The 23,848-nt window shown below is 43.6% G+C and overlaps 1 protein-coding gene across 1 annotated transcript; it reads right to left on the reverse strand.

Moving 5' to 3' along the window:
• Positions 1–629: 629 nt before the first annotated feature.
• C3H1orf198 (chromosome 3 C1orf198 homolog) lies at positions 630–23,170 on the reverse strand. Its single transcript, XM_032184273.1, has 4 exons — positions 22,749–23,170; positions 14,771–14,821; positions 5,059–5,610; positions 630–3,094 (listed from the first exon to the last, which is right to left on the reverse strand). The coding sequence occupies exons 1-4, from the start codon at positions 23,094–23,096 to the stop codon at positions 3,038–3,040; spliced, it is 1,008 nt and encodes a 335-aa protein (XP_032040164.1). The 5' UTR covers positions 23,097–23,170; the 3' UTR covers positions 630–3,037.
• Between the last annotated feature and the right edge of the window lie 678 nt (positions 23,171–23,848).

Genomic DNA, 23,848 nt, shown 5'->3' on the forward strand with positions numbered 1-23,848 from the left:
ATACACTTCTGTGAAAAGTGGAGGTGGGCATGCAGAAGAACCAGCCTTGTAGCTAAGTGTTTGAGTCTCTTATGCAGCAGGTTCTCTAAGGGTAAGACAGAATGCAGCAAGTGAGGCTACCCAGTGGCCTCTGCCAGCATCTTTTTGTGACGTGCTTTAAAACCTGTAGGTAACCATCCACTGACAGCACAACTGCATGAAACAGTTGATGCTATTTCTGGTCATATCCACCAAGTATAGTTTTCAGACTCCTCCTACAGTATTGCTCCAGATACTGATTTGGACTACCTGAAGATACCGGGTTTGTGTGTTAAGTTCAAAGTCCATTATAGCAAAGTTAAAATAAATTACAGTCTTCACAGAAGTCCCAAATCTCCTGTCCCCAGCTGTCAGGTAAAACGATAAAGCAAATTATTTCCCCAGACAGTCTCACTTAGAAGTTTGAAAAACGGCTGTAGTGTAGAGATTTATTTTTTTATTTTTTTGATATGAAAAACTTGGTTTCTACATTCTAGACCAGATTGTTCTTGACTGCCTCTTAGGGAAATTCAAGATGTACCAAACAACTCCAATGGCACTGAGGAGAGCAGGGTGCAAGCGACAGAACACAAAGCAGTACAAAAGCCTTGTATGTTCTATTTAAAGTGACTTTATTAAAACATTGTTAATATAAAATGTGACCAAGTACAATTTTTTTTTGTAAGAATGTTTAATAAAAACATATGAAAGAAAGAAGGAGCATCAACTCTTGTCAAAGCACAGGAAAAACCTACCAGGATAAGTAAAAAGTTCTGCAGCATGTTCTACCAGCTGGTCCCAATGTGTATTAGGGTAGAGTTAGCCAATGGAAGAGACAGACAGCCCAGGTTCTTCTTTAAGAAGCTTCAATGTAGTCAGCAGAGATTTAATGTAACGCTCCTCAACAGTAGGAGGCTTTGCTTTAAGATCTGCCCCTATCGAAGTAAGATTAGAATGCATGTCTTTACACTGGATTTAAAACTTTTCAGCAGCTGAATGCATAGAAAATTAGGTTCAATGGCAAAGGTAATATCCAGGGTTAGCATTCGTCAGCTTCGAAAAGAAGGTGCAAGTCAATACTAATTATACACCTAAGGAGGTTTTGCTGAAGGTGTTCTAAGCTGTATTAATGCCGGATGCTTGTAAGGAATCCTAAAAAAAGGGCAGCTAAGAAAAAGCCAGCTGTAAAGCCTAGGCCAATAGAAACAATGAAAGTATTTTGTGAACTGCTGAATGCAGAGACGATATCCCGAATTACAGGAATTTGTACATCTCAAGAAGGATGTAAAGAAGCTTTCAGAATTCTATAAATAAGTCTGTGCAATGGCTTATACTCTGGCAATCTGCCCCCTTAGCTACGAAACCTTTTAAGAAAACACTTACTAGAAAAACTGGAGGTTTGGGGCTTCTATTTTTCAGGGGGTAGGAGGGCAGCTTACGGCATCTTCCTTGATCACCAAGCAAGTTTTTAATGCTCTATCAGCACACAATGCTTGTTAGGAGTAGGCGGTACAGCAATTAGAGGCGAGGACTCTTCCAGTACATTTCCAACCCTTCCTGTAACAGCCTCACAGCAGGCAGAAGGGAGCCCTGCAGCAGCCGGTTCTGCACATGCAGCTGCCACGGGCGTCCAACCAAATGCCAAGCACTAACCCAGGAGAAGCCTAGCACTGGTACGGTCTAGTAGATGGAGACCTTCTTAGGGCTTTGGTGGGGACCTGCTCGAGCCGTTAGAGCCCTGTGTTTTGCCTTCTACCCCAAACAAATGCTACGGGACTATTGCTGAGGTAAAGGGAAGGTCAGACCTTTGGCATCGGAGCAGACCACCCACTGGTTGTGCGTAGGGGAAGTTAAGGCTTCGAGGTGAGGTAAACACAGTGAGAGTCAGTGTGTAAACCATGCTGCATTTCAGAGACAACGGACTCACATGACAGCTAACCTTGTTCTCTACATTTAAAACACCACACGAAGATCATCCGAAAGCACAACTGCTGAGGGCCACCTTGAGATGCCTCTTTGCACCTCGGGAACAAATGTAACCCAGATGTCGAATGCTACCCACCAGGAGGAAAAAGCACCAAAGTTGATAAGTCCTTGAGACGATAAGCTGCTTAAAAAAAACAAAGAAGCCTCATACAGCTACGACCTCCCATAAACATAGTGGTTTCCTGACACAAAGGTAATCCACACTCCAGCAATCACCAATGCTGTGCATCCAGCACTACTGCTAAGAGTTATGCTCTAGCAAGGAGACAGTGAAATCATTAGGCTTGCGTTCCCTGAAGACAGTTTCTCCCAATCGTAAGGTGTTGTCTCGTTTCCCTTCCACCCCCAAGTCTTTAATCCAAAGACCAGAAACACCCGTCATTTTCCCAGGTCATTTTTCTAACACTCTTCTGGTTAACTTAGCAGATTTGTAGGGTACAGACACAGTGCTTCTTTGGATCCATCATTTTGGCAATGCCTTTGCCCTCTTCAAAAGAAAAGTATTTTCAAAAAAGTGGTATAAAAGTTACTTTCAAACTAAATGAGATAGAGAAATCAATACAATTCTTCTGTAAGTGTATTTTTCATACTGTTTTTGCTAGTTATCTGAAGTATGGAGTTCTTTGCTTATTGGGAACCATTGCATATGCTATGTTATGCCATTACTTACAGGCCATGCTAGCAAAGTTTCACATGAAAATAGCAACCTGTTTCTGTAGGTTCCACTTCTTGGATGTGGAGACTCGTTTATTTCTCTTTAACGAGTATTTGGTAACTTCTCCCACCTTCTCAATACAGTGGCTACTAAAAAAATTTGACAGATTTTAAAAAATAAGTCCAAATGAAACCACACATCTATCACTGTTTAAAAAAACAAAAATGCATCTGGTATTACAAAAGTTTATACAAAGGCAACATTTAAGAGTTTGAAAGTTACTTCTAGAAAAAGACACAAATACTAGTAAATTAACACACAAGGAGAAAGATATTCCACTCCTTCCCAAAATTGGTTTGAACTATTTTGATGCATCTTTTACCAGTTGTCTAGAAAATCAAAGCCAGTCTTCAAGATAACATTGCTTGTACTAGTCTGCAAGAGAAGAGAAAGAAAATGAAATGAGATGTGGTTGTTAATTATGGTATTACAAACTCAGTACTTGACTGCTTATCTGCAAAAGAAAGCTTAAAATGTTGTCTGCCGCTATTTCAAGTCCTTCACCTTGCTCTAGCATGCCTAAGAACCTATACCAGAAAATGCTAGACATGAAGATACACTCATGATGGCTAAAGAGGCAACTCCAGATAAGAAAAAAATCCTTGTAGTGGTCTGCAGGGAAAATGCTATTTTACTCATGAAGATCAATTTTCAGACTAGAGTGGGAATTGCAGAGAATGAAACAAAACAAAACAAAAAAACACCACAGAGCATAGGCATTACTAATTTAAATGGATTGTCTGTTACAGTGACAGGCAGCTGCTTCCAGAAAACTGCATGTTTTAAACCCTGCTGACAAGTTATTTTACCAGGCTTTCAAGAACATACTTGCTCCTGCAGCACTGCGCTGCCAGCCATGACATTTGAGGCGATTTCACCTTTTAGGAAGACTGCTCCAGGGACACATCTAAGTCTCTGGAGTCTCTTCCTAGATCATGACCTATCTTCATTTCCTCTTTCTGGAATCACTTCCCTGTTTTGGGGAAAGAATCCAGAAAGGAAATGAGAACTATTTCATGGATCTTTCTCTGCTACTCTGCTCATATTTTGACATGGGAGGATTGTTTCTGCACGGAGAGGAAAACCAGGCTTTTCAAACTATTCCAGTTGGCTAGAAAACACTCACAGAGGAATTAACGCTGAACAAATCATTAATTTGTAGGAAATCATGGCAAAGTCCTTATCTAAAATTAAATAACTACTGCAGTCACAATTTGTGGCAAAACAGCTTCAGAAGAGTAATGCCTTAGCTCCAGGAAAAAAAATAATGGCTAAACATAGGGCTCCAAATGCTGAAGTGGCTTAAGTAATGTTCTCTCTTAAGTGCTGCCACTCACTTTGCTTTCAAGTATGTACCTCAGCCTGCATCTTTCTGACCTTACATCATCTTGTTTGGAATTTAAACAATCACCAGTGTGAAGATATGGTATGAAAAGCTACGTGACATGCTTGAGGTGTACAGCAATATGTCAGGCGTATGCCTGAGTGCAGTGCTACAGACCCCAAACAGAACTGCACGGCTTTGTTTCAACCACGACTCTCCTTCTCAGCTTCAGTTTTTAGGCTTCACATCTCTTTCTTTTCTTTCCCTCACCATGTCATATCCTGTTGTTCCCTCTCTTTTCTCACAGGTCAGCATCTGCTTTTTAAATAGCTCCAACGGGCTATTGAGCTGCTTGAGGATATTTTTTGTTGTTGAGCTATTTGTTTTTCTTTAAGAAAAAGAAAAACACATTCAGAAGGCTAATTTTGGGAGCTCATTCCATTTCCATTTTGGACTTCAAGAGAAAATACTTTTGAAAGCTGCCCAGCTGCTTGGGACAAAACACTGGGAAGTGGCTGTCGGGCTACTGCTTAAAACAGCTGAGAAACAAGCTCACCATTCACTGCTAAGCTGCGTGTACCAAGAAAGTAGCCTAGACTCTAGCTGATCCACTATTCAAGTTGAGCTTTTTCCAATAAGTGTTCTGCTGTTTTAAGAAAAAAAATAGTTTTATTTATTTATTTATTTATTTGATATAGTAAGCTCTTTACCCTAAAGTGTTAGGTAGCTTGCTGTCAGTCAGCCAATGGATGCCACGTCAGTGTTTCTGTTATCATATCCAAATGACGCCCTCATCCTATGAATTTTACTGTATTAAAAAACACTTGACTGAAACAAACAAGAGCAGTTAACAGGTTGTTTATATAGACTTCCCTAAAGTTGCAGGTTAAAAAACAGTAAGCTTAGTTATGGCTTAATGCTTATGGAATTCCTGATCTTCCAGAATGACCTTATCATATTTTAATGTGCTGTATTTGTTTTCAAATTTAAGGATCATGGATACAGCAGTCCTTACCTGTCCAGGCGTTTGTGGATCTGAAAGTATAGTACCATCGTTATCTTCCTTGTTTGTCCTAGAAGATGCCAGGTACTGCGGCGGGTCAGGAAGAAAGAAATCATCTAGAGAACTAGCAGGGAGCTGAGAGGGTCGAGGTTTCTCCCATTCGAGAGATACAGAAGGTAGACTGGGGGCTACAGACTTCTCTGGTTTAGTTACGCTGGGCTTCTCGGCTTTCACCACCTCCTTTGGAGCAGACTCCTGTCTGCAGAAGGAGGGCAGGGGTTTCTCTCCTTTCTCCATGGACTTGATCTGGCTGGGGGTCAGGGACTGGAACTCAGACTTGTCTCCTTCAAACTTGGAGCGCTCTGCATTTATCTTCCAGAAAGAAGACTCCTCATCCTTTCTGGGTGCTATCAACCCATCAGAGCCAGGGGTCTTGGCAGCCTGAGAAGGTTTAGGGACTTGGACACCAGGTGCTGCTTTAAGTGGCTGCCTCTGTTCGTTTTGCAGCTGGGTGCCACCTTGCTCTTGTATGGACAGAGATGCAACGCTGAACTCCATCTGACTCTGTTCAAGGTTAAAGGAAAGAAAAAAGAGTATTTCAAAGCCCTTCATAACGTCAGTTTTGAACTTCTGATCTTGATGCGTATAGATAACACCTTCACCAACAGCCAGGCAACTCCCACACAGCAAAGCTAACTCATTTTTTCCATAAATGTCTATCTTCCCAGCTACATTATAACAACTAACAAAAGACTGAAATGCAAGCAAATGTAGGAGTCCTAGACCTGCTGTAGAGGAGTCAGGCAGAGAGAAAACAATCATACTTGCGTTGCTCAGTGCCATCCAAGGTAGGAGTGCATAGCTTGCACGGCTCTGAAACATTAGAATAGGTGGGGATGCATCTTGAAAGCTACAGATGTTTTACATGAGAAGATTAAGCAAAAACGCACATGCTTTACTGAGCAGCTGAAAAGGCCGTCTTCCAGTAAGGTCTTCAATATGGTTGGCAACATGTTACAACTCCATCTACTTCCAAGATCAAAAATTAGATGCAATGGGTGTGTGTAATAAGCAACTTTTATGATTCTAATGCCTAAAGTACATCTCTGAAATAAGAGAAACACCTCCAGCAGGACCAATTCAACACTTACTCCAGAGCTGTTTTGCTTTTACTCACAATGAGGATGGCTGTAATCATTTCTGAGAAGTTACACTGGGTCAAGGAAGCAAGTGACCAGAGTTGAGGCATGAAACAGAGCTTGCAAGAGCCACCTCAAAGTGAACAGTACCACAAAACGTTCATTTTGCTTACCGCCACTCCAATACTCTTGATGTCATTTGGCACTGTTTAGGCTAAGAAAAGTTAAGCCTTATTTCACTCTGAGGAACCCCCAAGTGTTCCTGTACATAGGAATACCACACCACAGCAAGCGCAAGAAAAGAGCAATGTCACACCTCGTATTTTGTATGGAAAATGGAACAAACAATGCAAAAAAAACCCCTGCATTTACAGTTAGAGCTGCACTGTTGTCATTATGGGCTTGACTAGTTTTCAAAAAGCCTAGAGGATGTTTCAAATACTGGATTTGGTTATTACCTGCTGATACTTTTGAAGTTCATTACAAATTTGTAAAGTTTTCCCAATTCTCTCTTTTTCTTGTCCCCTCCTGAATAAAATTGCAATAGCATCTGTGGACCTAGGTTTAAAACAAGTCCAAACTGCTTATCAGTTTTACTAGAAGTTGTTTCAGACCTCTGTTACTGAACATGTTAAGTTCAGATGGACTCTAGATCTGGGACTTGCACACCTAGCATTTAATAATCAGAAACTTCTCAACAAAGTCCAAATGTTAACCCTGCAACTCATTATTTATAAACCAAATTTGTTTTGAACTGTCAGCTGCGAGCTATACATAAATGAATCATGAATTAACTTCTGAAGTTTCTAAAGAATTCGATACCTTGGGTGTCTTTCCAAGGTTATGGGCAAGGAAGCAGCAGGTTGCATGCTTCCATTAGGAATATACTGTGTCATCAAATGAGGCAGAACATAAACGCTGTGAGCAATTACAGCTCGGCTGGAATCAGGTGCGAGTCCTTACCAAAGAGCTCAACTCCCTGCTCCACCCTCAAAAAACAGAGAGGGAAACCACAACGCTTTATTTTTTATTTGTCTTTTCAAACCCAAAGTCATGACTTAAAGATAAGAACAGGAGATAAATTCTGTGTTAAACCACCTAGGAGTGCAACGATGCTGAAGATGATTTGCAGTGACTGCCGTTCCCTGTATTAAATCATAGGGATTCATTTCCCCGAGGTCACTTGGCAATACTGTTGAATTGAGATTTACCACCCTGAAATTAAGATGCATTAAGAGTCACAGCTGACAAAATCCAAGCTCAAAACAATACAAAACAAACAAAACCCCACAACACAATATAAAGTAGACCTGCATTTCCCCCATATCAAAAGAAAAACGTATTTTTTTTGGGTTTGTTTCTATTGCACCTTGTAAGACTTGATTCCTACATGACAATGTACTTAAAACAATGCTACTTTCTGTCCTTCAGGAGTAGCCTTTTCCTTCTTGTGAGCAGCCTGTCCCAAGGCTTACACAGGAGCTGACACTAGCTGAGGGCCATCACAGCAGCAGTTTCAGTAAAACAGCCAAGTGCCAAGAGCAGAGAGGGGCCACCCCAGCCCCACACCTACCAGATTGGTGTTGGAACCAAAATCAGGGCAAAACACTGACAGAAGGGCAGCGGGGGCCTGCTGGATCAAAAATAAGAAAAAAAAAGCAAAACCACCAAGATGGCTTTGCTCTTCAGCAGTAGCTGGATACACAAATAACATCAGGTCTCCTGGAAAATCTCTGTGTTGTGGAGCAGAAGCCACTTCCTGTGGTCACGTCGTGTTTTCTTTCACAAGGGCCCAAACGTCAGCTGAGAGCCCTGGTTTGGAAGCAGCTGGCTGCTTCTGGTGAAGAGGAGAGCGTGGCACCACAGGAGAGCCTCGGGCAGTTTTACCCTCTCCAACCCACTCGTCGATGTGTGTCTGGGAGAAGATATGCTTTTGTCTTATAGATGGAAGACCTTGCAGTGACATGGAGTCGCACACATCTTTGTATTTTCACAGGACTGTGGATGAAGCAGTCATCCCAACCCAAAGCTGCTTCTGGGGAATAATGTACCAAAATAAGACCACAGTTTGAGTAGCTGAAGTGTGAGATTAAATCTAACAAAAAATAGAAGCTTGGTTTGAGAAAGAAAAATATCTGCTTCTCGGTTTGGACACAGCTTCTGTAATTTTGCTCTCAATTCTTGGAGATTTTCATCTTTCATGTGGTGAAGGAACTTTTTGAATATTCATTAAATCCGTTTTCTGTGTAGATGTTCTGTCTAATTTAAACTAAATCTACTTTATCTACCTTTGAAATAAAAAAGAGCTAACCTCCCCTTTCTTGGTCAGTCTCTAATACCACATTCAGTGCACAGCTAAGGGTGACCATAACTTCCAGCTTCACAGGAAAGGCCCACACAACGTTTAAGATCACATATTTGTGTCACAGCCTGGTTTGGAGATCAAATAGTTCCTTCCCAGGAACTTCTGGGGATCAGTCACAAGTTTTCTATTTTCCTTGAAACATACGACATTTCCGTTTGACTTTATAGGTTATTTAAGATGTCTGAACCCCTGAGAAATGCTGCTGATGAAAGAAAACGACTAATACGTAGTATCTTTCAAGTCACAAAATTGGTAATATTGACTCATCACAGCAGCTGTTCCAAAGAGAGCTGTGCTGTGCGTTTGCTCTCACAAGGCTGATGGTGCTGCTGTCAGCTGAAGCTGGGCAGTTGAACATTTAGCAGCAGAACTGCACTTGTGGTGGTCTACTGACAGTCTTTTTGGGGAAACAAACCCAAAACATTTTGGTAAGATTAGATAATCAATAGAAAATTGACATTGAGGCACAATTTGGAATTGTAGGGATTGGTTTTCAGTCTCTTTCATAGGCTTTGTATGATTTTGAATAAGCTACAATTTTTGGACTTTAATTTCCCATCTAAGGAATAAGATAAAAACACTTCCTTTCCTACCATTTGCCCAAATTATAGTTCTGGAAACTGTTCAGCTCAGAAAGTATCTCAGTAGTTTACAGACAGGCTAATACAGTCCCAACTGCAATTTCTATGTGTTATCAAATTCAAATAAAAGCTATCAACAGCAGTAGTATTTTCAGGATTGCCTGCAAGAGCGAGCAGTTCTTAATGCATGAGACAGGGAGAGAGGGAGAGAGAGAGAGAGAGAGAGAGAGAGGGAGAGAGAGCAGACACAAACACACAAAGTAGTATTTTGAGGAAGAATAAACATAGAAGTCTGTTGTTATTGTTTTTGTGTTATAAATCTTACCCCTCTGGTCCCAAACACCTGCAAGGAAAGGGTTAAAGTAAAGGATGCTTAGGTCTTGGATCATCTCTCTGTCCAATAAATTAAGAAGAAGAAATATTCAAAACTGTAGCTTTTAGGAATCTGTGTATCCACCTTTCCTTCAAAGGACCATGGAAAGGTATCTATCAATTTTATTTATTGGAATAAAAACACTGAGACCTAACTTCAGCATCCCACAGGGGGGAGGGACGATCCACCAAATCATAAAACCATCTGTGTATGCTCCTGGGAAACAATGCAGCCTGAAAGGGAGGAACCCCACACTTCAGGAACCTAATGATGATTTAATAACACTGTATAGAATCACATCTCATTCCTAAGTCTATATTATAAACAAGATGACCACAAAGAACCCAGGAGCTTTTTGTTTTGTTTTTAAGCAACTTATTCACTCATCAGGAATGTGTAGTATTTTACTAAACAGACACGCAAACACAGCCAAAGCAAATAGTTTTGCTTGGCAGCCTGAAAAATCTCAATCGTTGGGACAAAGACTGCAGAAATGCTGTCAAAAGCAACTTGTTTCAAGCACAGCCTGATATATGCAGAGGTAAGAAAGCCAAGATAAAAATGATTTAGAAGATGACTTTGGTTTGCTGAATGGACAAAACCAGAATAAACATGGACATGAAGTAGTTGCAGTTTTTGCTTTGTTTCCTGTGCACACAGTGGGTGTTTTCAGGAGCTTTTCAGAAAGAAATCCTTAGGTCAGCAGAGACTAATGGCAAGGGCAAAAATAGAGCAAAAACAATCTGAGTAATTTTAGTCCATACCAAGAGATAATGTGGAAGAGGCACAGCACGTAGCTTCAGGGAAAATTTCCTGATCTGGACTCAAGTTTGTCACTCTTACTGGTGAGCCTGAGCAAACTCAAGAGTATCAGTACCTGGTATGTGCAAGGTTTTATGCTCAAAAACAGCTGTCCAAAGATTGATGCAGGTGCCTGAATCCTTAGCCAAGACCAACTGGCCATGCAGATTAAAATAAACTTTGAACACAGCTCCTATTATCACAGTTTATTTCTTTTGCTCAAGAATTCAAACTCAACAGTAGTCTAGCAGCGCTGTTTTTTTTAAATATCTGTAGTCTAGATAAAAAAGGGGAAGCAAAAACCCCAAATCTCAGGCATCACACTTCTTACCTTCCAAGAAAGTATTGCCATTTATGCCAATTAGATAAAAATAATTGCACCAAATTAGAGGTTGAAAAATTAATCTAGTATCAGGCTACTAAGCAAGGAGGGAAAAAATATTTTCTGCTACTTTCTTCCTATTTAAATAAATAAAAAAAATAAAAAAACAGCTAGGAGTTGTACAAGTCAGGATATTGAAGACTGCCTTTTAGTTTTAGCCCTTAGATACAGGAAACACAATTTGTATAATACCATGTATTTGATTTATAAGTAGTACATTTTTATTTTCTTTCTCAATCATTGCTGGAATTAGATCACTTCCATAAAGACATAAAAAGGTGAATTCAGACACTGAGATAGCAAACAGATTACTGGAGGGGATTGAAGCTTGATGCTTTTTTTCTTTATCTTTTTTTTTTTTTTTTAATATCACACCTTGAAGGCTTTTCTTTTCAACTAACATCTGAGGGGCTGTCATAAGTCGTAAGTAAAAGAGAGCTGAAGGAGGAAAAGTCAGGAGCTTTTTAAACAAACAAACACACAAAAAAAGCAACAAAAAAAATGAAAACAAAATAAAACAAACAAAAACCCCACACCTATAGAAAGGACGCTCTACAGCTACATCCAAAACTATTCTAGCTGTAGCAAGACCAACATTTTTTTCTGATGAGCATGTTTCTGTTTTAAACATCTGGAATGAAACCTATTTTAGTTAACAGCATGAATTAGAAATAGATTCCAACTTATTCCCATGCTGCTCTATGTGTTCGATGTGTTAGTTGAGGCAGCAGACTGAAATTATTTTTTCTGCCCACTACTAAATTCATTGAAAAACAACAACAGCAAACAACACAGAAAGTTCTGAGTTCAGGAAAAGTTTCACAAATTTTGTTTCCAAAACCAGGCGTGATTCTTGTTTTCCATTTCTGTCTTGAGGTCCATGCCGAGTTTCACTGATTTTTTTACATCAAACAGACCAAGAAACCTCAAAGCCTAAACTCAGCCAGAATGTCAGCTTTCATCTCACTTAAACCTGAAGCCATAAATAGAATGACCTAAATTCACAAACCTGGCTTTAGCTTCAGTTAAAAAAATGTAGCCCACATTTCATGATGTGTTATATTCACGAGGACTCCACCCATGAACCAAATCACTCTGTCCAACTCTGTCCCTAGCTTTAAAATGTCAGCTTATTTGCAGTGCCATGAGAACATGTTGCTTCCTAAGTGATTTTCCTTTTGAGAAGTGCTGCAGTTTTCTATTAAAAATATTAGATCCTTCAAATAGCTGCCTAACAGCTAGCTCAGAAATTTATTGTTTCTATTTTTTAACCTGCAAACAAAGCAAAGAGGTAAGACAAGAACTTCAAATCACTTCAAACAGCTCCAAATGCTAGAGACACTCATAGGAGTATTTGATATGTTATGAACAACTTAATCTTTATCTCACATTTGGGTTTAAAATGAGAGCACAGAACATTTACTTTTGACAGAAGAGGGGTTATCGAGCCCCCCAACTGCATTCTGTCCCAAACGAAAGCAATTTAGCACACCGTTCTCATGGCAAGTGGAACAGCCACAAAATCAGGGAATTTGCTGCACTAGCTACTGTAAGAAAAACGTGCCCATGCCTAATCAGCTGGAAGCAGCACTGTCATCACTGCAACAGCTGAGAGCGGCTCCAACCTGCAGAAACCATCCCCTCCCCTCTTCCCTACTGTTCCCACTACCCTCTCAGCTGTCCTAAAATAGTTGCCCTACAGGCAACTACTGATTTCGTTACTTTATATTTTTCGTACAGTCTCAGTGTTAAAAATAAAAATCAAGCCTATTGGCTTTACTGATTTAAGTCTCTGTTTTCTCCTCCTCTGCAAAAGTAGACATTAAATGTCACGTTCCCTTCTGTAGGTAACCCAAAGCACATCGTACAAAGCTGCAAGGGAATGAAGGCATTCTGCCAGCAAGGCTATAGTGTGGAAAAACAAAACAAAATGAAACAGAACAACTCCTCATGAGCAGGAGATCAGGGAAAAGAATATTACGGAGAGAACAGCCCGTCCTGAGGTAGAGCTAATGAAATGGGAAGAGTCTGATAGGCTAAAACACAGTGGGAGATCTGGCTAGCAAGACTCTGAGCATGCATCACAACACAGCAACCTTATTCAGGCTCATTCAGGCTTTTTTCTGTTTCCCCATGCTGGACTGACTGGGCAAGAATATTTTCTACTCAGGCACTACCTCACGGAGAAATTGTGTTCCAGTATTCTCCTGCTAAAGTACTGGTTAGGGACGAGATCAAAGAGTAAGCATGAAGCAAGACATCAGCCTTTAGGAGCAGGAGAAGCTGAAGGGTTGGGCTGAGACTGCCACAGCACGATGAGGCACTGGGAAGAAAACAAAAGGAGGAACCCACACAAAGCAACCAACCCACACGCCACGAGGCAGGACAAAATGGATTCCCTGGAGCTTTGCTCAAGGAAAAGGTTATTCAGCTTCTCACCCTGCAGCCAAAGCGCAGCTTTTATCTCCCTCCGGTCAGCAAGGAGGGAAGGGGAAAGCCAGAAGCACATTTTGATTAGCTGAGACAAATATTCCTAAAGCAGCCTCCCCCCACTTCACTTTTCTTCAGCAGTCACATGAAGGCTTGCATGTCATTCTGTGATCCTCTGTTTGTTACAGAAAGGCAAGAAACTGGAGCATCATGCTTTCCTCTGGGACACCAGGAGGACAGTAGAAAGAGTCAACAACAAGACAGAGCCTAGAAATATGATTACACCTGCCATGTTCCCAAGATGGAGTTTTGGGGTTTGCATCAAAAAGTATGGGAGAGACAACATAACTGTCTCCAGCATACGATTTATTTCTCCTTACTGTCAATGAGTTCCACACTCTTCTCACCACTCTTCTTGAGAGATTCACCCAAGCACACGCACATTACAACCCTCTACAGTATTCTCCTAAAAGCCCTTGGTTACTTCTTCTAAGAGTCCTGAAAAGACAGGAGGGTTTCACTGACCTAGCAGGCTCCCACCGCCAGAAACCCTCCTGACCCAGCTGGTAACACAGATGGGGTGCTAGCCAGAGGCAGTGACCTTGAGCAGGAAGGCTCACAACAATTTTAGGGCTGGGTCAACTGGATTAATTTAGTGTTCACTGGCGTTTCCAGGTAATTACCCTGCATTAGCCTAAGATTATATACATAAGCTCATACATGATAACGACGTATTTCAAGGGCGAAAAAATGAAGGTGGGGGAAAAGCAGCTTTCTCTGGCAGATAAATCCAGAAAATGAAAGGTCTGAAACGTGCGATTAAATTAACACGGCCACCATTCCCAGCTGAGAAAGGGTGCACTGTGTTTTCCCACTGGAAACACGGTACAACTGTGTTTGTTTCCTCACACTGCAAGTTCACAAACACGGGGAAATCTGGCTCTATTTTAGCCTTATGAGAATCCCATTGTAAATGATGCTTTAACAAAATATTGGGGGCAGAGTAAAGTAAAAAAAAAAAAAAAAATGTATAAATATATATACATATAAAACCACTACAGGGAAAAAAAATAAATAAATTTTGAAGGAGCTGCCTTTTGGAAAGAACACAATGCTTTCAGCACAGCCCCAGGTTAACCAGTTTCATTACACTCTACTAAATAACAAAAAGATGAAGCATAAGCAAGTCTACAAGAAAACAGAAAATGACCTTCTAATGAAGTTACTAGATACATGTACCCTTCTCACCCCATTCCCTAACTACTTAATTCCTGCCTTCAAAACTGAAATGCAGTTATGCTTTCCCAATAACTGACACGCATTTTCCAGGTTCAATTTCCTGTCCTCACAAAACATGGAAAATGCTTTTGAAAGTTCGCAGTGAAAAAAAATATCAAATAATTTGGAATGAATCAGTTGTACACCTGCACTTGAAGTCAGAACATCAGTGTAGAAAGTACATTTTGTGGTTTTGTTGCCGTAAATCAAAGTACACCAGCCCTGTCCCATTTGAGTAGGGTCACTTTACATACAGCTCCCATAGAATCGAAGAGACATTGGCCTATCAAGTATCGAAATGAAGATAATACAAAAGCAGAAGGACCAGCATCAAATGACAAACCAACATTAAAAATAAAAGTGCTGCATATTCACCTTCGTTTCCCAGGAGAATGGAGCCGAGTGTTCATCTTGCCAAGTTATGTCCTGAAATAAAATTCAAGAATGTAAAAATCAGAACAGCGTTACCTGCTCAGAGAATCACACAGGTTGCATTGTGCATCCATGTTGCACTGCTGGAAGCATCACCACCACGGCAGAACTAGCTCGAAAGTGAGAGCACTGCTTCTAGATATCACTGATCACATTTTAAGACTGACTGAGTTCTCAGAGGGAAGGACTACCGATTAGTATTCCAATTTAACCTGACAATTTAACCCAAGTATATGAAGATTTAATGTGGTCTAAACGTCTGGAAATGATTTCTCTATAAATTGCTTTGAAATATATTATAGCTCCAATTTTCTACTCTACATGCTCCTCGGTAGCTACTAGCAACACGCAGGGATAGAATTAAGCAGAGGAACGGGGGCCTTAGGGAATTAAAGTCCCAATTTCCCCACTCCACAGATGGATGGCGCATGTGCAAGCGGGCAGCCTCGTGGCAGCACAAGAGCTGCACATCCATCCCTCCAAGCCACAGCTGGGCCCGGCCCCGGCAAGATACAGCTTTATGCACGTTAAGAACAATCGTTTTGAAATAAGTATTTGGTGCTGTTTAAGAAAGAGTAAAATCCCAATCTGAATCCAAGCAGTGCCTCTCTGGGAATGTACGGTGAGGTTTCATGAGTATGGGAGACTCTGGCCATGTGCAATGCTGCAGGAGAGGGGTGGGGAATTCCTTAAGAGCTTTAAGTGAACTCTGCTCGTTTTGATCATTACCGTACTCCAGCTTTATTACTAGGGCCAGAATGAGTAATGGGATAAAATTTAGGAAGCTATTAGTATGAAAATAATCCCAGTTTGACAAATTCAGGTAATCTCTTCACACAGAGCATGCCCTCCAGAAAGACACACAACCCACATCAAGAAAGAAGGGGTGAAAAATAAATAAATAAACACACATTGTGCACATTTTTTCGTAACTTGCAATAAAATGGTTGCACTTTTAGTTCTAGTCATGGATGAGACTCATTTGTACATTGGATGCTCACGCTGGCAGAGGTAATGAGTTGCAGCCTCCACACCAAGTGTAACACTGCTTTGCTACCACAGGGGAGGCACAAGAGTCGGATGGATGGATGGATGGATGGATGGATGGATGGATGGATGGATGAAAAAAGGCCTGGAGTAACCATGCATAAGGACAGGACAGGACAGGACAAGACCTGGAAAGCTTGTTTCGCACTTCTAAATAGAACTAGACCGTGTTTTAAGCTAACTACTGGTCAGGAATCTGCCATCTAAACATGAAAATGTGGCGATCTCCAACTCTTCCTCACTTGTGAAGCACAGGGTTTCTAGCAGCAAAGTGTTTGTGGTATATGACAGTAACCCCTCACTCCTTTGTGAGGATATAAAAGCAAGATTCACCTGCCTAATTCTTTACTGGCCAAGATCTTAGGTGAGGATGGATGAAAATACTTCTGGAATCTAAAGAATCGGGCTGATCAGAGCCCACCTGAAAGGGAAAGCCTGGGCTCTGCTGGACGGGGCATTCTGACCAGAAAGGAAGTTCGACACAGGAAATTGCCACGAACACGGGTGTAACACTAGGTTCTCTCATTCTAGGAAGCAGATACTCTTATTTGTTACTGTTTAAGGGAAACAAAGTGAGTAGAAGTCTGTTTTTATAGTCTGTTTTATCAGAATTTGCCCTGGGCAGTGCTGCTGACCGCACGGGAATGCCACACCACTTCGGGGGGATGCCTTGCAGCAGGTGAGCTGTCAAATTCTTTCAAAACCCTTTCAGAACGGGATCTTTCGCATCTGAAACGGGCAGAGTGGTAACCCCACCTCTGAAGGATGCCCGACAGGAATCACGGCCCAGCGGGGAACACATGTTGGAAAGAGCATTCAGTGAGCCCAGCTGCCGGATTACGGCTCACGCACTGGAGGTAGGACTACAGTCCCTGCGCCCACGTGCGGTCTGGGCAAATTAGTTCTGGCCTTTAACCGCAGCACTAGAGGACAGGAACAAAGTCCAAACTCCCACATGCTGCCGTGGAGCCTCACAACTCCAGATGTTAACAGAGCTGTCGGTGTATTTTACCTCAGGAGTTTAAAGGAAGCTTCCTCTTCTTGTCAGAAGGCTCACAGTTCATGAGCACAAGCTAGAGAGCAGGGGAAAATAACTTAATATGAGACTGATCCCAATAATAAACTGGGACAGATTGTAGGTCAGCCAGCTGTACACGTATGGGTGGCTTAAATGAACTCCTATTAGCTGTCAGACATTTCCAGTGGAAAATAACAAAAGGAAATCTTGTGTTGGTAACAAAGAGGGCACGTTAAGTCCAAATAGACCTTGTAAAGGACTGTGATACAGGTCCATTTACACAACATGCAAAGCAGCCACAAACCAGCTGGCAACAAAACTGGCAGCAAGGCAGGACCATGTCGTCCTGGATCCAAGACAGACAGTTCTTTCTTTTCCTGTATTTGGGACAAGCATAGGCAGCGCTGAAGGAGACACCTCTTCACCCGAAGTTCTCTGCACATCCTCAACTCAGAGAAGATGCTGGTGCTGCCAGCAGGCCCTACTGACAAAACGCTGCCTGAAGAGGGACAGGAAAGCAGCACGGGGAAGACTGAGTGAACATATAACATTGTCATACACCAGGACAGATCAATCCCTACAGAACGGAGTGAGTCAGCTTTCCACTTACTAGAAATTGTTGTCTTCAACAACCACTGAACTTGTGGGCATATAACCTCAATCTCCAGTTTCAGTAGACAAAACGCTCCTGAAATGAACTAATGGTATCTTGGTGCTGTTGTTAAAAGGTTCTTATCAGAGACAAGACCTAAGACTTCACTGGGTAATTTCTAAAGATGTAAGTACTAGACACCTGTTAGGCTGGAGGAGCTCCCTGAAAGAAAAGCAGATTTTCCTTCTTCCACATACGGTTCATTGTATTTCAGGCTCCACTTCCCAGCACACTTGCACTTCCCAGCCAGTAAATCTGAAGAGCTTTGCCCTTATTGAAGAGGTCTTCCACTGGATCTAGCAATCTATTTCATAACACATGGTTCGAAGCTTCAAGGAGTTGATGTCTGTGGTTACCTGAAGTGTACCTGAAGCTAGGATTAAACAGACAGTTACCAGTTCTGTCCGCTGTCACAGAAGGGAAGGAAGTTTGTGGCCTCCATCTCTTGTGCCTCAGAGGACACACAGAGGACTGAGTGAGCAGCAGGAGAACAGCGCAGTTCTGCTGCTTCCTCTCTGATGTGCCTGATGCACGTCCTTCACCAACTCAATCCCAGAATGAATTTTGCTTTCTGTGCAATAAACAAGTTCTCTCATGCTTGAAGAAAACGGGAGCAAAACCATAAACAATTTTAATATTCACAAAAGTAAATGGAGATTTTTTTCAAAAAAAAAAAAAAATCTTTGAGGCTATTTAGCATCAGCACGGATTAGAAGAGATCCATATCTGATCAGCTTTTGTTTTCAGCACACAAAGCTCTCTTCCAGAAAGAAGCCAAATAAATAAACTTTTGTTCACCAGTGTTAAAGAAACCATTTGTAAGAAAGAGGACCTCATGCAACATATTTCATAGCTTAAAAAAAAGGGGGGGGGAGGGAGTATAGAGAGAAAGAGAGACAAAAATCTGGTCATACACTTGATTTCAACAACCAGCTGCAGAATATATTAAAAAGATTCATGTACTATGCTGGCTACATGTAGGCACTGCATTGCCAAACAGCATGAGAATTTCGAAATGGAAGACACTGGGAGAAAGATGCCAGGCTGTCTGACATAAGCATTGCTCAGAGCAGCTGACAATGACCATGCCATCCCAAAACTACCATGAAATGCGTTCCTGTGCTGGCAGATCCATCTCAGAAGCATTATCGGAACAGGACTTGCTGGTTCTTGTGGTTTAACTGCACTCAAAAATTGCACTGTGTTTTTTATTTTAAAAAAAAAAAAAGCACAGATCTATAACAGACATTACATTAGAGCTATTGCTGTCTTGAATACTTGCTGCTTTAAAGCATTTTTAAGTAGGAGATAAAAGGGTTGATCCTTTGGCTTGGTTTCAAACCTCTTAAGGCTAAGTAATATGAATACAGCACCCACCTTCAGGTAGGTAAGTCAAGCTTCCCTATTAAAAGATGGGATGAAACTAACAAAACTCTCTTACCTGTTCCTCCGCATAAACTATTCAACATTTTCTAAATCACAAGGCATGTTCTTCAACAAAAAGTTTATTTATCGTTAGCCCAATTCTTTGAATTGCTCAGTACCTCTGAGTATTCAATATGCCTTAAAAAAAAAAAGAATTAAAGATAAAAATAGTCAGAATCTATGTGCACGTCACACTTGTGGATAAACAGGGACGGTATGGAGAGATGGCAGAACTTGCTGTAAGCTAAATATCTAAACTGTCCTCCACCAAACTCAAGGGGGAGGATCCAGTGGCATCAACTATCATCATGTCAGATGCTTAACACAATTTTTGATGTATTTCAAAAATACCCCCTGTATATTACATTTACATTAAATCCCAAATTCTACTTCCAGATTTTTCTCTGCTCAGTTAACCCTATTTTCTACCAGCTGGGGAAACACCAGCAATTGGAGCCTTCTTAGGGAAGATGAAGCTCTGCTTGAAGGTTGCAGCATCCAAAAGCCGTTGGCCAAAAGACATAGACTGCCTGGACACAGGCAATGATGGTGAAGCAACAAACAGTTTTCTGTTGTGCCCACATGCAGATAACAAGTCACTAAATCTTCAGCAAACAGGACAAAAAATCTTTCGTGGGGGTGTAAATGACCCTGTTAGCCCGGAAGAAACAAAAATATATGCTTGACCTGGAGCACATGACTCTAGAAAACAGAAACTGAGGGGCAAGAGATGTTTTTTGCGAAGAGCAGGTGTTGGAAAACAGCAAGGTCTGTGACCCCATCAAGGATGTGAAGCTGGTGTACTCTGGAGCCTGTTTCAACTTGCAAGTCTTACTTGACATCACGAAGCTGACGGCGGACACGTCAGTGGCTGGTGTTTTTGGTTACGTGCATCCTCACCATGAGTGTGGAGCACGCAGGTAGACGTCAACCGCGCTGGGTGCCACCCAGCCAAACTCTGTGGTAGTGAGACAGTAGAGTTAGAGAATCTGGTTCCTGTCCTTCCATTCCTTTCATCGAGCTTTTTGTAACTTTTTAAAGTACACTCAGTTCTTTGACAGCGGGATGGCAGATTAAAAAGCAGCACTTGAGATTCACAGAGCACGCACATCTTCAGGCATTACGTCGGGGTCTGGCAGTGCTGCAGGGAGGGTGAGGTAACGAAAGGGAAGGAGCCGTGGGACTCAGGCGGTTCCAGGCATTTGCCAGCAGTCACACATGGTGCCGCAGCACTCTGGCACTACGACACAACTGGATCATGGCTACAGGTTGCTGTGGTCCTGCTACTGCGCATCTATTTTCTGTCACAGCCTTCCCACGCAGGCAATGTACTGAAAGATGTTTTGAAAATGTAAGAAATGGAAATGCTTATACTTTGAGAGCTTGCAGTCCTGCACTAGAGGTTCAGGAAATCGGTTTGGTGTTAGAAAAGATCTATGGGAAGAGGTGGGAGGAGAAAGAGGGAACAAACCGTCCAGAAATATAATATATACCACTAAATATATCCTCCGTACCAGCTTATCCAAGTGGCCACGTGCATTAAAGTGGGAAGGAAATGCTGGGGGTTCTGGATGGGTAAATCAGCATTTTCAGCATTCATCCTTGTTTTGCTTTCTCCCAAGTCCTCCAAAGAACACAAGGAGAAGGAGATTAATATTTCATGCTTGAGCAAGCACAGGTAGATCTCTACAGATTTCAGCACTAGTCACCAGGGAAGAAGAGCAATACTTCTGTGGCCAAATGTGACACCTGTGGAGAGGGCGTCACCAAGGACATTGTTGGACCAGCACGCTCATGCTGTAAGGGCTGCAATATTAATTAACAATTTGGGGGGTATGCAGGCTACTCTCTGCTTCTTTGCCTCAGGATACCCTACCTCAAGAGACAGGGACAGGAGCCAGCACCAACCTAACTGCCCTCTGAGCAAGTGCGAGGTGACCGCAGTATTTTCAGCGGCAACATCTTACGGACAGCAGCAGCACATTCGGTATGCTGTCAGCTCAGAAGGCAGCAGGGTAACAGAGCTCCGTAGGCAAAACGTTTGCAAGCCTGGAAAGTTGACCTGGAATGGCAAGGGACTGGCCGCGGTGGCTCTGTAACAGTAGGACGCGGAGGAGCAATTACTGAGCCAGGGCAAATGTCCAAAACTCAGGTCGGATGCCAGAAGGGGAGCGGGGGGAGAGGAAGCTATCAGATGAGGAGCCAGGAAAAGCTCCGAGGCTCAATAGTGCTATTGGAAGAACTAAAATGGGAATGGAGGATGCCAAAACAAGTGGAATCTCTTTCTTCAGAAAAGCAATTTATATTAACTTCAGCTTGGAAGTCAAGGAGGAAGTCAGTTGAGGCAGATGATTCCAAAATTAAACACTTTGCATCGAGTATTTTGATGAGCCACGATTTCTTTAGTTAATGGTTACAAAAGGGCTAAGAACAACATTGTTTGCTTCATAGCTGTATTTTGGGGGAAGGGGAGAAAGAAAACGACTTGCCAAATTTCAGATGGACTCTCTAGTTGTACTTTTGTTGAGCAGGAAATGATTATTTCCATATGGTGCAGCACAACAACCTACTACATGCTTGCTTTCCTTCTGGATCCACATAATTCAAAGCAGAAATCACAGCGGAGCTGTCTGAGACCGGGAAAGCTGAACGCATTCAGTTTCCACAGCCATTAACCTCAGTCCTTTCACAAGCAACTTCAAGTTTAGGTTTCCTTGCAAAGACTGCTTGTGCAAGCAAATTTGTCCGTGCCCTTCTGTACACTCTTTTTCACCAAAAGTGATGGTTTATTACCAGAAAATATGTACCCAGAATTTCTGATATCACTGGCTATATAAATTAAAGATGAGCATACGTTGTCTGGCTCTAGCTGTGATGTGTGTGCTGCACGTTGTCCTACCTTCCCGACACATGAGGCACCACAAAGCCAGCGAGGAACCACGATGCCTCGATCACTTCTTCCAAACCTTAGTGCACAAGATACCGGTGAGGTAGCTAAAAGAAGCGCTGCTCAATTTAGACTGGATGATTACAAGCGCAGGAGCAGACTGCCCTGTCCTGGTAGCAGTCACGCAAGTTGATGAACAATAGGTCACTTGAAGAAATCAAATGAGCAGGAGGGGAGATATGGGCTCTGTAATCACACCAAGACTTGAAAACAAAGCAAAGCAAACCAAAGGAAACCTCACACAAGGAGTAAGAGGGATACAGGGTGTGAAGAGATGATTGTTAGTCCTTTTTCACAGCAGCACTCTCCGTACGGGGACCAGACCGGGCTCCCCGTAGCTGCGCTCTCCGCCACACTCTGCCATTGGGTAGGTGGCTCTCAGGAGCTGCAAAACCCACACTTTTTGTCGCCTGTCTTTCCACACCCCTTTTTTTCCTGGCACGTCCCGCGGAAAAGGCCACACTTTCTGAGGTGTCAGAAACCCCAGGAGCCGGGATGTTTTCAGCGCTGCATTTTTAACCGCGTCTAAAATCAGGCGCAAAGAGGAAGGGACTCAACTCGGGGCAAACACTCCCTGCGCTCCCTTATCCAGCCGGGGATCACACCCAGGGCGGCCGGACAGCTTCGGGAAGGCCTCCTCTCTCAGCTTATTTATTTATTTTTTAATAAAATCCCCTCCGGGATGGCTCCTGCTTCTCTCAGACCAACTCCGCCGGGCCGCCTCCAACCCCCCCCGACCCCCTCAGCTTCCAGCGAGCACCGCGCCCCGTCCCCTCAGACACACACAGCCCCTGCATGGCGGATCCCCTCGGGGCTCGTCCCCCTCGGCTACCTCGTCTCCGAAGCGCACCAGCTTCTGGCCCGTGTTGAGGCGGAGGCTGGGGTAGGAGGCGGGCGGCGGCGGCGGGCGGGCGGCGCCGCGGTGCGCGGCGTAGCGGGCCTGGACGTGCGGCTCCACCAGGCAGCGGTCGATGATCTCGTCCTGCTGGCGGGGCGGCAGCCGCTCCCACTCGGGCCCGTAGCGCTCGCGGATCCGCTCCTTCTCCGCCATGATCTTGCGCGCCATGGGGCTGAGCGAGGAGAAGTAGCTGAAGCGCTTGCGCTCCCGCTCGTCCAGCGGCCGGTTGCCGTTCATCACCGCCGTGCGGGAGGCGGCGATCGCCGCCGCCATCGAGGCCATGGCCACCCCGCCGCCAGCCCCGCACAGCCCCGAGCCGGCCGCGCTCGCACGGCGGGAGTGGGAGCCGCCTCCTTTCTCCCTCCCTCCCTCCCTTCTCCTCTTCTCCTCCCTTCCCTTCCCGGCTCCGCTCCCACAGACGCCGCCTCCCCTCGCTCCCTATAAACGCCGGCCGCCGCCCCCCTGCCCGCCTCCCGCACGCCCAGCGCTGCTGCCGCGGGGCTCCTGCAGGACACGGGCTGGCCCCGGGCAGGAAAAGCGCCCCCGGCTCCCGGCAGAGCCCCTGCGGAGCCCACCCGCCCCCTCAGCAGCCCCCCTGCCCCCGGAGAGCCCCCTCCTGTCCCCCGCTCCCCCACACGCACCGGCCCCCTGGCGGAGCCGGCCTGCCCCTTTCGGCCGACCCAACAGGCTCGGCAGGTAGCCGGTGGAAAACAACCGTGTTATGTGGTGAAATAAACCCCAAAAAGTCGCAGCCCCAGTGTAAGGGCTCCACCCGGTAGGAACAGGGAGCGTGGCGGGGCTGAGCTTGGAGGATGTACCCCAAACACCCGAATAAAGGCATCGCCTACGGACTGAAGCTGTGGTGGCTTTTTGTTTTGTCTTAGGTGTGCTGCCCGGTGAAGAAGAACGATCTCAAAAGATCGATGAATTAGGATAAGCGTGGGGTGGAAAGTCAGGGAAGAACAGTGGCAGTAGCGCATGTTCACTGTGTCACAGCACTCCTGTTACTACCGCCTCTGTCACTGAGATTAAGG

This window comes from Aythya fuligula, chromosome 3, assembly GCF_009819795.1.
Source record: "Aythya fuligula isolate bAytFul2 chromosome 3, bAytFul2.pri, whole genome shotgun sequence".
NCBI classification, from domain to species: domain Eukaryota; kingdom Metazoa; phylum Chordata; class Aves; order Anseriformes; family Anatidae; genus Aythya; species Aythya fuligula.

Bases quoted from the DNA above. Each gene is read 5' to 3' on its own strand.
- C3H1orf198 (XM_032184273.1), bottom strand. From the start codon at position 23,096: ATGGCCTCGATGGCGGCGGCGATCGCCGCCTCCCGCACGGCGGTGATG. The intron at 14,822-22,748 runs GTAGCCGAGGGG...ATTTTATTTCAG, and splicing joins TGGTGCGCTTCGGAGACGAG to GACATAACTTGGCAAGATGA. The intron at 5,611-14,770 runs GTGAATATGCAG...AACCTTGAACAG, and splicing joins CATTCTCCTGGGAAACGAAG to AGTCAGATGGAGTTCAGCGT.